At 48.8% G+C, this 14,137-nt stretch overlaps 2 protein-coding genes across 6 annotated transcripts in view; one reads left to right on the top strand and one right to left on the bottom strand.

Moving 5' to 3' along the window:
* Hsd11b1 (hydroxysteroid 11-beta dehydrogenase 1) overlaps nt 1-3,970 on the top strand; it is a 42,766-nt gene extending 38,796 nt beyond the window's left edge. For all 3 annotated transcript variants that reach the window (XM_013078579.2, XM_004862036.3, XM_087194201.1), the window contains exons 6-7: nt 1,914-2,057; nt 3,435-3,970. In XM_013078579.2, coding sequence (XP_012934033.2) covers nt 1,914-2,057; nt 3,435-3,664 — 374 coding nt within the window. In that variant the 3' untranslated portion in view covers nt 3,665-3,970. The remainder of the gene's footprint in view (nt 1-1,913; nt 2,058-3,434) is intronic.
* Nucleotides 1-14,137, bottom strand: part of CUNH1orf74 (chromosome unknown C1orf74 homolog) — a 109,607-nt gene that overhangs the window by 57,086 nt on the left and 38,384 nt on the right. The window contains exon 3 of one of the 3 annotated variants that reach the window (XR_015444432.1): nt 1,389-1,488. The exons of 1 other annotated variant lie outside the window; for it this stretch is intronic. The gene's annotated coding sequence lies outside the window, so the exon portion shown is untranslated. Of the gene's footprint in view, nt 1-934; nt 1,489-14,137 lie in introns of all 3 variants that reach the window. One more of the 3 variants, XR_015444431.1, reaches the window with a different exon arrangement.

The following is a 14,137-nucleotide window of genomic DNA, read 5'->3' on the forward strand; positions in this document are numbered from 1 at the left end:
TAGCTAAGAAATGCCATATTTGGGATTTACATCCAGGTCATCTAACTCTAGAGCTCATGCTTTTAACTACTATGCTATTCCTATGAATAATTAATTGGCATCTATTTTGGGCTTCAACAATAAGAAAAAGTGTTAGCATGGGTGGAGGTTCAGATAGGGTGGGCTCCACGGCTGGTCTGGCTCTCACTGAGTGTCCCCGACTGCCCTGACCCCACCCTGTCTGGTGTTCGGCCCCTCCTCGGCCCCTCCTCAGGCTGATGGTGAACACACTGCAGTAATTCCAGCCTCCATATTCATGCACAAAATGCCCACCAGGACAACAAGGGTCGGTACTCCCAAAACCAGTCCCTGGAGAAGAAAGAGCTTTCTGAGACACCCCAACAAAATTCTTTTCAAGTCTCGCTGGTCCAAAATGGTCCACATGCCATTCCTGTCTCAATCATGGGTAAAAGGAATGAGATTAAGTGTAGTATTCGCGCTTGCCCTAGAGTCAGAGATGGTGTCAGGTTTCCTCGGGCACACAGGCCACACAGAAGCGAGGAGAACCATCAGTAAGGATTAAATTCAGCTCTCTTTTGACAAAATATAAAATACAACTATTGAAAGCACTGGCAAATAATAGAAACCAGACAGAAATTAGAGAGTTGTTAGCCCTTGGAAGAAAGAAAAGACATTAGGCGAGTTTCCCAGCTTCATAGCTTTATGCCTAAGAGTACCCCAGCCAGTGCCATATCTGGACCAGAAACCTACATTTTTCTAGATTGAAGCAGCAGAGGAAGGAGGCCTGGGTTATGATGGCAGCCAAAACACGGAGGGGAAGAACCTTGGAGGGGAAGAGCCACAGGCCCATTTCCCTGAAAATAAGACCTGACCAGAAAATAACGAGCCCTGAAAACTGGAGATCAGAGACGCCAGCCTGTCCGCCTGTCCTCACCTTCCCTGCAGGCACCTTCCTCCTGCTTTGTGGCTCTTCTGAGGTGGGCAAGGCGCAGAAGGGCTGGCGTTTCCGAATCTCACTCCAAATCTCTGCTGTCCCTGAACCCCTCCCGGGCAGTGCAGGCACCAAGCAGCCAAGCTAAGACGCAAATAACTAAGATTTCAGTTGGTGCCCTCAGCAGGAGACACAGAGTCTCATCCAAGTTAATGGCTCACTTCAAAAGAAAAATCAAGACCCTGAGGGAATATGACAAAATCCAGAGACTCTGTAATGTTTCTTCATAATATCCAGGGTACAGAGCAAAACTGCTCTGCATACAGGAAGCGGAAATGTGACCATAGGAGGAGGGAAGCAATCAGTGGAAACCGATCCTAAGATTACCCAGATTTGAAAGCAGTTGTTCCAGCAAGGCTCAGAAAATTGTAACATCTCAGTCCACTTCCATTCTCACCTCTCAGAAAGTGCATAAAGGGTAGGTTATCCTGTTCCACATACGTCCACATAGCCTCCAAATCCGAAGCGGCAATCAGTCAGGTAGTGAAGGTTAACATCTGTGTAAAAATCAGAAGCAGGGATTTTCAATCCCCTTTGTGCAAAAGTAAAATGCTCCCTTGCGCTATGGATGGTGGGCTCCGAGTCATGGAGAGCTCCGCTCACCCGGTGTCCCCAGCTCTCCTGGCGGGAGGCGGAAGTGTCGGCAGCTGGGGCGCTGCATGGCTCTTCAGTAGCCCCGCTTATTTACCACGCTTACAAAACTTAACCCATCCTTCTCCAAGGACACCTGTCTTACAGCCCACCCCACCCTCTGTACCTTTGATACCTTGATGATTTTCACTTCAGAAATCCAACAGGGCAGGATAACTTAGGGAAGAGTGAGAAAATGAAACTCAGAGGGCAGACTCCATAGGGTGCTACAAAGCCTGCTACAAACCAGTGTGGAATACCTTGTTAACCGCCCCTTCCGTCTATCGTTCAGGGAAAATACCGCACCCTCTGATTGCTCCCTATTCTGCCAGCAAGTTCGCTCTGGATGGATTCTTCTCGTCCATTAGGAAAGAATTTGCAGTGACCAGAGTCAACGTGTCGATCTCTCTGTGTATCCTCGGCCTCATAGACACAGGTAAGCTGAAGAGGTAGGAGCGCATGCCGGCAGGGCGCGCCTGGCACAGTGGGGAAGAGGAGCATGGTCCTCCCTGGTCAGGAGTGACGCACGCTGGCAGGACAGAAAGCGCATGCGCGCTCAGGTAATGAAGCACCGGCACCACGGGGGATTTCTAGCCACCCTCTGACCTCCCTTCCATGCCACCCACCAGTTTTGCTGAACGACTCCACGTTCTCCACCTTATTCTTCTCTGAACTCCTTATGTCCTCATGGACTCCCAATGGCCATTACCTTTCCATATGAGACTCATCAAATACATATGTATTTCTCTTACTATCAATAGTAATAAGACATACTGAAATTATAAACCCTTTGATAAATTCTGAGAAAGACACAGTATTATTTTTGTGGCAGTCTTGACAAAAATGTGCAAGCTCACCCCAGCCATAAAAGAATAATGGACAAATTCAACCCAAGGAACATTCCTCAAAACAGCTGATCAGTACTCTTCAAAGTGTTGGGGCCATGAGAGCAAGGAAAGACAAATACTGTCACAGACTGAGGGAAAAATAAGAAATTACTTCTAAGTGCAATCTTGGAGACAATTCTAGAACATAGATAGGACATCAGAGGAAAACCAGTTTTGTAATTTAGTTAATTCTGATGCACATCTTGGTCACTGCATAACGGTTACATATGATGCTACAACCAGGGGAAGGAGAGTGGGGTAGATAGAGAACACTGTGTACCTTTTACAGGTTTTCTCTAAGTCCAAATGCAAGTCCACCCGAAACATGCAGTAGATATTATAAGAAGTTTTATTTATTTAAGAGTCATTGAATAACAGTTAAGGAGATAGGCACAGAGTGAAACAACCAAGAAATGGAAAGAGGAGGAAGCTAGGCAATACGAAAAGGTCAAGAAAGCTTGGAAGGAGAAGGACCAGCAGTGGTTTCCTTCTAGTGGAAGAGTGGACCAAAAACCTGAGTTGCATCTTTCCTTTTACGAGTCAGTAGGTTGTTATCACACAGCCCTCTGGCGTCTTCCCACTGATGCCTCCCACTAGCGGCAGGACATCATGTGACCTCATTCTGTGCCCCAACACACATATAAAATAGCCACTCGAGGTGCATGGTTCAGCCACCCCACTGACCCCCTCTCGGTGCCACCACAAATCCCCACCAAGGCGGGCAAGTCCCCTACTCCTACTAGCGCCAAGGCCTCTGTCCTTGCCCCGCAGGCTGTTACTATAGCCAGCTCTCCGTGTGCTCTCTGCAGGCCTTGCGGGGCTCACACACTAGCAACAGGTCCCAGACGGTTAGCGTGGTATGGGCTGGTCGCCCGTCACAGGCTCGACTAGTCTTGGTAACCCCACCCACCCTCTGCCCCTTACAGAGACAGCCATGAAGGGGACTTCTGGGGTTTACGAAGGCTATGCAGCTCCTAAGGAGGAGTGCGCCCTGGAGATCATCAAAGGGACAGCCCTGCGCCAGGAGGAAGTGCACTACAGCTACATGCCCTGGAGCTCAATCCTGCTCCAAAACCCAGGGAGGAAGGTCATGGAGTTCCTCTCCACAAGGATGTTCCGATGGGACAAACTGAAGAGCAACCAGAAATCCCCTTGAAGGTGGGCATGTTGAAGGATCTCGGGACTCTTCTGCCCATTCCTGAAGGCATCTTCCCAGAGGGACAACTGAAGTGTTCCCAGCAACGTGCAAGTCAGGGTACCTCTCACAATTGTGAGGCAGTCTTCCAACACTTCCACGTGGAATTGTAATTATAATAAGTGTCATGAATCACTTTACAGCCTGAAGTTTAAAACTGATAGTCATCATAGGTATGGTTTTATCAAATTCACCTCTTATAGTAATAGTATGATGCTTAACACAATATTAATTGTAATAAATGTCACGTGAACTTTATAAATTCAACACTGGTAGTTTAACTTGAGTTCATTCAGTATGATTCCTTTAAGACCACAAAAATAGAAAGGAAATTTGCCAATGTCCACTTCCTTATTTTGTGGTCTGAACTTTTCATTTGTTCCCGAGTTGAAGAAACCACCATACTCTTCAGAGGGAGGGCATCCTGTTAATAATTTCCATGTGTTTCAGATAGTCTCCATATTGCTTGCTGCACATTGCTCCCCTGAGAAGGAAAACCTGGACAGGAGGCAGTAAGGCAAATTCAGGGAACATTGCTCTCAGAGTCTAAGCACACATACTGTACATGGAAATGCTCAATTTCATATTGGAAGTTTGGAAAGAAAGAGTCGGAGTTCAAATCTCACCATTCACTCTGTCAGTCAGTCCTTCACTCAACAAATATGTATCAAACACTTGCTAGGCATCACCTGGCTTTGACCCAATTGGAAGCAAAATGGCAGCTATATCAACAACTCAGCAAAGCCCTCTATTGATCAGGACCCAATAGGTGAGAGCCCCCTCTTGTTGGGTCATTTTAGTATAATTAATAAAAGGGAGACTATTTACAAAACTGAACAAAGCACAAGGAAATCACAAGCAACCGCACAGAATCTCAGGGCTATGTGTAGCTCTTTCCACCCAGAGGCTGCTGAAACAAAAGGAGAATGCTGTTACTCCACAGGGAGAGATCTCTGTGCACTGTGTCACTTGACAGAAGCCGTGACATCTGATTAAAGGACGTGATCAGCCCACCGAAGACCGGGAGGAGGAGTCTGGGGACCGCCCCCCACCCGTCACTCTTTCCCGGCTCTGACCTCTGGCCCGTGCTTCCCATTAGCAGAACAGGGGACCTCAGGAGCAAACTGGTACCACAAAGGTCAGCTTCCCCATGCACCTAGCAAGCGGGAGAAGATGGAATGTGCTCTGGAGGGATGAGCTCACACAACCAAATGCAGGGCTTCCCTCGGGAGTGATGCTGGGATACGGATGCGTGGGGAGATTTTCCTTTTCCTGCTTCTGAATATAAATAGATGCAAATAGATTAGAGCCTGTGGAGCCTGCCACCACGTAGACATGGAGTGGGATCTGGGAGTGTGAATAGGCTGAACTTTTCTTTGAAAGTCCTTCCTAGGCTCTGCCCAGTGCAAGGCAGAAGGAAGGAGCTGACTGCTACTGTGTGCAGGAAAATGGGCCAAAACCATGAACTTTCATTTCCTGAGGTAGCACACTAACACACAGTGTTTACACGTGCACACTCAGAACATGTCACTTAACAGATGTCTTGGTTTCTGACCAATCAGATCAATATTGCTCAGTGTCTTGTAGAAATGGGGATCCCTTTCCCGGTCAGCTGGGTGCAGTAAGTGTTTTTCTGAAGGGCAGAGACAACAGTAAAGCTGAGTTAGAATTTGCCCAGGAGAGGTGAAAGAGGCTTTCCCCAGAACCCAAGGGGAAGATCTTAAAATTAGGTCTGAGAACTGAAACCATCCACATCCACAAAGCTTATTATCTTCACAAATGTGACATTAAAATTCCATTATCCTTATCAGAATGACTTTACCCTTGCAAGAATCCCCTGTCTGGGAAGACCTATTTAAAAATGCTTAACTCTTCAATAGATAGCATCAAATGGCTGTGAACGCCCTGACTCTTTGGAACCCTTACTTCAAAACCTAGGCTGCACTGTGACCCTTCCTTACCTCGCTGAAGCCACACCTTCAACTGGACTTTCCCTCCGCTCTGAGGCTGGCGCTCCAAGGAGGTAGAGCTCCCCTGAACCTGGGAATCAAGAGGCTGGCTGTGCTCATCAGCCGCTGTCTCAGTGGGGCCAGCATTCAGCAAGCCCTTCCTGAGAGGCCTCTTCTGGGCTTCTTTCAGTTCCTGACCTGCTCTCCTGCCCCTCAGATGTCTGTCCCTATGGTTCAGGAGCCAGACTTCCAGCAGTTGCTGCCAAGTTCCCATTTTGCCACGGTACCAGCAGCGCAGCGGCCCGTGTCATGGAAAGTTCCATTAAAGAAGTGACCCTTCCTAGCTCCATTATCATGCACATACATGTCCTTTTCACACGGCACGCGGAATCCATACAGCATCCCTCACATCCCACCTACACTGACACAAGCCCAACATCACTCTGCGGTTTCCAAGTGGAATTATGCTCTCACTGAAAGCATTAGTGAGCAAGGAAGCACCTCCCCAGCGTTTCAGAGGGCAGAGAGAAGAGTAGGTCTGTATTCATGCACTGCTCATCACTGGGCTGAGAGCTGGCCCTCTGCTGGTCCCTCTCAGAGTGCTCCCTCAGGGTGCCGTCTCCACCTGAGTCTGAGCCCAGATCCAGTCTCTCTCCTCCTTCTCCCATTTGCTGAGCACAGCTGACACTGGCTCCACCTCGAGGCACTCAACAATATCTTATTTTTAACAAAAGTAACATCTTCCTTCCCATGAAGCAAGTTTTATATTAAATACTAAGGAAATGGCCATTTCACCAAATGTTACATTTGCAGTAGCCCAAAAACTGAAAATAACCTTTAGTCTCCCTAAAGAAAAATGTTTCGAGGACATCAGTGTTACGAAACCACTATGTCATAATAACAAAGGATCGGGTGGACTTACACACTCACACAGAATGAACTCCAAGGCACACGGAATGGGCCTGGTGGACGCATGCGTGTGTGCACACGTGTGCAGCAGGAAGGCTAACTAGCACAAGGCGTTATTCTAAGACACGGGCAAGTCTTCCCTCTGAGGAACAGACCTATTGTTCTTCGAAATGGTAGTGTTCAGGGTTGAACTGTATCCCCCACAAAATATGCTGAAGTCGTAAGTGCTCGTGCCTCAGAGTGTGAAGTTACTTGGAAACAGCGCTGCAGGTATAATGCGGTTAGGGTGAGGGTGGACAGTGCGACTAGCATTCTCACACGAAGGCGGCCACGCGAAGGAACGGCACCCAGCGAGAACACCATGACAGGACAAAGGCAGAGTGTGCGGTGAGGTGGCTGCAGGCAAAGAACGGCAAAGACTGAAAACCTCCACCAGCACGTAAGAGAGGCAAGAGAGGAGTCTGTCTCCTCTACGGTTTCAGAGAGATTTGGCCCTGCCAACAATTTGATCTTGACCTTCTAGCCTCCAGGACTGTGATTTGATCCATTTCCATTATTTTAAGTCACCTAGTTTGTGGTCTTTTGTAACTGCAGCCAGAAGAAACTAGTATGGGTGATAATAACATTAATTATGGCTTATCAACAAAAACAAGCCAAGGGGTACATATCCTGAATTTAACTTCTAGAAATACCAATGCAAGAATGTGACATGATTAAAACAGACTCATGGGCTGGGAACATAGCTCCGTGGGTACAGTGCTTGCCTGGGCTGCCAGAGGTCCTGGATTTAATCCTGAGCACCAAAAAAAGAGAGATCTACATCACATCAAATCCACATCTACATCAAAACCCACTGTAATCTCATCTCACTCAAAGCAAAAGCAAAGTCCTTCCAGAGGTCCACAGCTCTCACATGGCCTGGCTCTGGGTCCGCTAGCAGCCCTCAGCTCCTACTGACCCCCATCTCCAGCCATGTGTGAAGCACGCTTTTGTTTCTGTACGCCTACAAGGACCTCTCTTCCTTCAGGTCTTCCCTCAAACACCAGCTTCTCAATGAGCCACTCGTTAAAGTCTCACACCTGCTTTGGCATGTTACATCTCCCTTCTCTGCATTTCCCCCACCTTATCTCTTCCAATTAGCTATCTTGTTTGGGCATTTATCTTATTTATTGTCTGTCCCTGTTCCAAATACTATGGCTGCATAAAAAACCATCCCAAAACTTGGTCACGTAAAACATGAGATAACATTTGCATGACCCACAAATCTGCGGTCTGGACAGGGCTCAGAAGGGACAGTTAATTTCTGCTCCATCAGCAAGGCGCTCAGGTCTGAGTCTAGGGTTATCTGAAAGCGGATCATGCTCATGTCCGTGCCTGAGCTGGAAATGCCTGGACAACGGAGGCCTGGAACAGCCATGGACCGTGGACTCTCTCTCTCCCTCTCTGTGCTCTCTCACAATGGCAACTTCAGGGTTGCCAGACTTCTTACAGAGCTCCAAAGGGACAAGTCGCAAGAGGAAATCCCAGGCAGAAGTTGGGTCACCTTTAGGACTCGCCATGCACTTAGGGTCAAGGCGTTCTGAAGAAGCGCCAGCTGTCAGCAGAGGGTCAGTGTCACTGGAAGAACATGTGGGGCGGATCTCGTGCCAGGCAAGCCATCGCTGGAAACAGCAGGCCACGGTCCTGTGTAGCACTGGCTTTGAACCAGACTCAGGTCAGCTGCTTGCTCCTTCAGAGGCGATGCAGAACTCAGGAGGTGAGAGTGGGTGGGAAGGAAATCAGGGGTGCTCACGGCCAGCCCTGAGAACATGGAGGGGCTGTTGTTCCCAAAGCCCCATCTTAGAGAACTCAGGGGCACACAGGGCCTTTAAAGGGAGGAGCAGGAGGAGCAAGGGGCAAAGGGCAGAAGACTGGTGCCAAGCAGGGTCTGCATCCCCCAGGGCGTGTGTCTCAGCTAGACAGGACAACGATGACGATGATGTCCTTTTTTTCTGCAAGTTAAACCACAGCTGTTCACACACCCTGTGCTAGACTAGCACAGAATTAAAGACTAAGTAGGACCATCGCACTTTCCGATGTTATAAAGGTCACCACGAGTTGTGGGTTCTATAAATCTAAAGAAAGATTATTTAGCAGTGAACATTTCAGTCATTTTGGTGTGGCTTTTCTTTAGAACACAGTAGGCCAGGCAAAAGCAAGGGTGGTCAGGGAGCACCTCCCAAAGAGGCAGCCACTGCTCGAGCTTCCCGAGGGCCGGAGTCCTGTCTGCTTAGCTCCTTGTACCTCAGCACCTAGAGGAAGCCTGGCCACAGGAGCCAAGAAGGCCAGGGTGTCTGATGCAAGTGATGCACTGTAGCCTCGGACCCAGAATCCAGCTTCTGAAGCTGACGGGAAAGAAGCCAGGTTCCCAAGGGCAGAGGCCGGGAGGCTGTTGACAAGACACAGGCCAGGGGCCGATTAAGAGAAGAGATGAATGTCAAGACAGGAACACGAGCAGATGGCAAATCTACATCCACAGTCAAGTTCAAAGCAGCCGCTGCCCTCGGCCTGAGCCCCTACAAGCTCTCCTTGGATCCAAATACGTACTCAGATCTCAGGCTGTTGAACATAAATCAGCCTGCCACTACTCCTGCCCACTCGTGGCTTATTCCACGGCACAGGGGCAGCAAGAGAATGATGAAAACTATGTTGTTAATATTAAACTCAATCTTCACGTCCAGGCGTATGCTGGTCAATGTTTAACATCGCTCTCCAGAAAAGGGGGGTGCTGACTTGCAGGTGTGTAGCATTTGCCTATTTCCAGAATGTAAAGCCTTCATTTCAAGCCACCAACAGGATGTGACTGCCTGGACAGCAGGCTCCAGCATGTCTGGGACACAGCTGCTTCCCACATTCCTGACAGAATCCACTCTCCTGAAAGAGCCAGTTAGCTGCCTGTCCCCTCCAGGACCTGAGGCCAAACTCTGACAGCAAGAGTCAAACTGGCTGTCTCTCTGTCTGCCAGGAAGCACAGTTGAGTTGTTGGGCAGAGTGACAGGAAATCCCTCTCCCACTGGGGAGGGAAGGAGAGGGAACCGGAATCCCAAAGGCACCGGGAGCTCACCCCCTTCAAGTCTAGGAGCATCAGCATGTTGCATGGAGCCAGCAGCCTTAGCCAAGTGGTCAGAGAGGCCAGGAGTCCGGGCCTTGGTGTTCGCTGACACCCCTGGAAGCCACAGAAAGCCGCAGGGACTGGCACTGGCTCCGTGGAGGAGTAAGGCCGGGTGGGGCGGACAGGGCCCTGAGATCCCAGGTCCTGTGCTCTTCCCACTCCACTGTCCAGCGTCCTCCTCACCTTCAGGGTCACTGTCCTGGGCAGGACAGTGGGGAAGAGAGAGGGTGGAAGGTACATGGCAGCGGGGTCTGAGCCCTTCAGAAGGGCAGACTGGCATGCCCATCCGGGCCCACCCGGGCAGAGGGCTCCCCAAAAGCTTACGTGTTAGGACTTGGTCCCCAGAGCAGCCCTGCCGGGAGGGGGCTCTCTGGGGTGGGACAGGGTCATGGGACTTTGGCCTCATGAACGGATTAATGGATCCACAAGTGGATTAATGGATTAACAGGTTGTCAGGGAGTGGCTTGCTGGCTCCGAGGGAGCACAAGGTGCCCTCTGCCCTGCTGTCACCACCATGCTGGAGCTGTGGCAGGAGTAGCTTCAGGCTTACCAGAGTCTGGGATCACAAACAAACTCCATCTTTTCTTCACAAATTCAGGTGTAGCCATGGCAAACAGACTGAGACAACTGTCTATGGCAAGACTCAAAGGACTGATCAAAGATACCTCAGAGACAGGGATGTAGCTCAGTGGTGCTGCCGCCTGCCTCACAAGAGCAAGGTCCGGAGTTCGATCCCGGGTACCTATATTTACTAACAAAGTATACATAGAACTCTTTTTTAAAACATAAAAATAAATGGACATTCCAATATTTTCTTCCCACATCCCGGTAGTTCCTCCATGTTCCCGCTGGAGATGACAAAGTTGTCTTTCAGAAAGAAGGCAGCATGCGTTACATTTTTAACCAGTCTTTTGGGACTTGATTTCCGGGGCAAACCTTCCGGCTCACAGTGAGCTCCCACGGCCCTCGGGATGTGCGAGGGTGGGACACAACCCGTCCGGCATCGCCTGCTGCCCGAGGACGCACATTCCCTTTCGGTCACGTCCAACCCAGCGCCCTGCCCCGCGAGGGCTCGCCGAGTCCCGAGTGTGCGGAGGTAAGCGAGAAGGACCCCTCGGTAGGGGGTCATGACTCTCCGATGTGTCCAGCAGCCCGCCTCAGGCTCAGCACTCAGCACCGAGCTCTGCATCCCTCCGCAGGGTCAGCAAGAGACTGCCGAGGCGAGTCAGGGCGTTCCGGGCACGCTACCCCCAGCAATCCTCAACCCTGACCTCTACTGCTTAGAAAGAGGGTGGGGCGAGCGAGCGGTGGGAAGAGGGCGACTGACGGAAGAGGCAGGAGAGAAAAAGAGAGCTTTCAAAGGTAAGCAGAATTTAAAGTCCCTGGGACCACAGGCCAAAGCCGGGAGACACGGTGGTGAGCCTTACAGGTCCAGAACGCAACGGACGAGGGCTCGGACCTACAGAGGCTCTGCCACAGATGCGGGCTGCCTTTAGAGCGGTTTGGGCTTCTCGGCAAAACGGAGCCGGGTGCAGGCAGTCCCCACGCGCCCGCTGCCTCCCGCCCACGCTTCCCTCCAGAGCGCGCTTTTGCGTGACCTTCGAATCCTCTCGCACCCGCGCGCCCAGATGGACAGTTCGCACGGGTTCGCTGCTGGCGAGACTCGGTCTGCAGTCGGGGCAGACGCCTAGCGACGCTCAGCCAGCGCTGCAGCCTCGCACAGCAGTTCCTGCCCTCGCAGCCCTTGCGCCCTGTCCGTCCCTGCCTCTGCCCACAGCGCTCCCTTCCCATCTTGCGCACGTTAGCTTTCCTTCTAGTCTCTTCTCCACCAGTCGAGCTGAGCCTCAGGCCCCGGGCCCGAGGCGCTGGGACAGGAGTGGCACAATCCGTGCAAGGGCCACACGGAGCACTGTCGAGCGGGGCAGGGGGCTCCCGGGAAGGGGCGGGTGCAGAGCCTAAACGACGCAGGGCGCCCCTGCTGGAGCCCTGAGCGGGAACAGCCCTCCCACTCTGGAAACAAGTGTTTCAGTTTTCCCCTCAGAACTTTTAAAGAAATGGATCTGGCGCCCTCCTTAATTTGCAGGTCTGCCTCCGCAGCTGTCTCCTGAGACAAGGCCCACGTGCTGTGCTTGGCCTGCGAACCCTTCCTCTGAGTTCAAAGGATCTATGTAGAAATCTAATACAAGACTTTGATTTCTCCTCAGTTCTACTCAGTTTAACAGAGAAAGAGAAACTATTTGAATGAAGTGAACAGAACCTCAGAAAGAGAGAGGAGAGGAAAGAAAGAGAAAGAAAGAAGAGAAAGGAAGGAAGAAAGACAAAGAAAGGAAGGAGAGAAAGAAAGACAAAAGAAAGGAAGGAAGGAAGACAGAAAGGAAGACAAAAAAAGAAAGGAAGGAAGGAAGAAAGACAAAAAAAGAAAGACAGACCAAAAAAAGGAAGGAAGAAAGATGAAAAAAGAAAGGAAGGAAGGAAGAAAGACAAAAAAAGAAATGAAGGAAGGAAGACAAAGAAAGGAAGGAGAGAAAGACAAAAGAAAGGAAGGAAGAAAGACAAAAAGAAAGAAAGAAGAGAAAGATGGAAGGAAGACAAAGAAAGGAAGGAGAGAAAGACAAAAGAAAGGAAAGAAGGAAGGAAGACAAAAAGAAAGGAAGGAAGACAAAGAAAGGAAGGAGAGAAAGAAAGATAAAAGAAAGAAAGGAAGGAAGAAAGACAGAAAGAAAGGAGAGAAAGAAAGACAAAAGAAAGGAAGGAAGACAAAGAAAGGAAGGAGAGAAAGAAAGACAAAAGGAAGGAAGACAAAAAGGAAGGAAGGAAGGAAGAAAGAAAGACAAAAAAAGGAAGACAAAAAAAGAAAGAAAGGAAGAAAGACAAAAAAAGAAAGGAAGAAAGAAAGACCAAAGAAAGGAAGGAAGGAAGGGAGGAAGGAAGGAAGAAAGATGAAAAAAGGAAGGAAGGAAGAAAGACAAAAAAAGAAAGAAAGGAAGGAAAAAAAGGAAGGAAGAAAGAAAGGAAGACAAAAAAGAAAGAAAGGAAGACAAAAAAAAGAAAGGAAGGAAGAAAGAAAGACCAAAAAAAGGAAGGAAGGAAGGGAGGAAGGAAGGAAGAAAGAAAAAAGAAAGGAAGAAAGACAAAAAAAGAAAGGAAGGAAGACAAAAGAAAGAAAGGGAGGAAGGAAGGAAGGAAGGAAGAAAGAAAGAAAAAAAGAAAGGAAGGAAGACAGAAAGAAAGACAAAAAAAGAAAGGAAGGAAGACAAAAGAAAGGAAGGAAGGAAGAAAGGAAAGAAGGGAGGAAGGAAGGAAGAAAGAAATTAGCTAGGCATGGTGGCACATGCCTATAATGCCAGCACTCGGGAGGCTGAGGCAGGAGGACCTCGAGTTTGAAGCTAGCCTGGGCTACATAGTGAGTTCAAGGACAGCCTAAATTACATAGAGAGATTCTGTCTCAAAAAACAAAAAACAAAACAAAAAAAATTAGGATTTGTTAAAAAAAAAAACCTATAACAAAGACATAAAATATATACTTTTTTTCTGAGACTAGACCTCACTACGTAGCCCAGGCAGGTCTGGAACTTGTGGCAATCCTCCTGCCGCAGCCTCCTGAGTGCTGAGATTACTGGTGTGCCCCACCACACCAGCTTTATGTACTTTCATTGAGAGAAAAGTACTATGTCTAAATTTATAGAATTAGCTGATTTTTTTAATTTGTACTGGGGATGGAACTTGGGCCCTTGCGCCTGCAAGGCAGGTGGTGGTGGAACCACCGAGCTAAATCCCTGGCCTGAAAATTTATAGAGTTTTTAAAAATTATTTCAAAATGTTACAGAAGGAAACATCAGACAGGAATCAGTCAGGGAGAAACAGATGTAAAGCAATTATGAAGATTAATTTTTGGTCAGGAAAACTAAAACAGAAAAAGAGGGATGGAAGAAAGGAGGAAGGGCAGAGGGAAGAGAGGGAGGGTAAAAATAACAGGTTTAAACAAGTCAGAGAGGTTCTGAAAAAGTAGCAGAAGATTTGGTTTTGGGGGGGGTTGCACAAAAGAAGATGATTTACTTGAAGGTGGAGGACAAGGGAGAAAACAGAGAGAGATAGCAGACAGCTACTCTGGACAGAAGGAAGAATTTGAGAGGAAAATACTCCACAAAAATTCCTAAGGACAGACTTTATGAAAGAAAATTTGTTATGATCAGGTTGTTGATAATTAGAAAAATTATTTATAAGGTCATCTACAAATTGAATATTAATACACTGATAAAATAATCTATGTTTAAAGCAACAAGATTTTCTTAAAATATTTATCTCCTGGCGTCCGGCGGCGCGCGCTCCCTTTCCAAGATGGCGGCGGGCAGCGGCGGCGCGGCGGGCCCTGGTCCTGTAGCCGGAAGGAGCCTGGACAGTGACACATGCTCAAGGGCCCTGCAG

Source organism: Heterocephalus glaber, unplaced genomic scaffold, assembly GCF_053883595.1.
Source record: "Heterocephalus glaber isolate CG9 unplaced genomic scaffold, H.glaber_assembly_v1.0 deba00001600, whole genome shotgun sequence".
In the NCBI taxonomy this organism is placed as follows: domain Eukaryota; kingdom Metazoa; phylum Chordata; class Mammalia; order Rodentia; family Bathyergidae; genus Heterocephalus; species Heterocephalus glaber.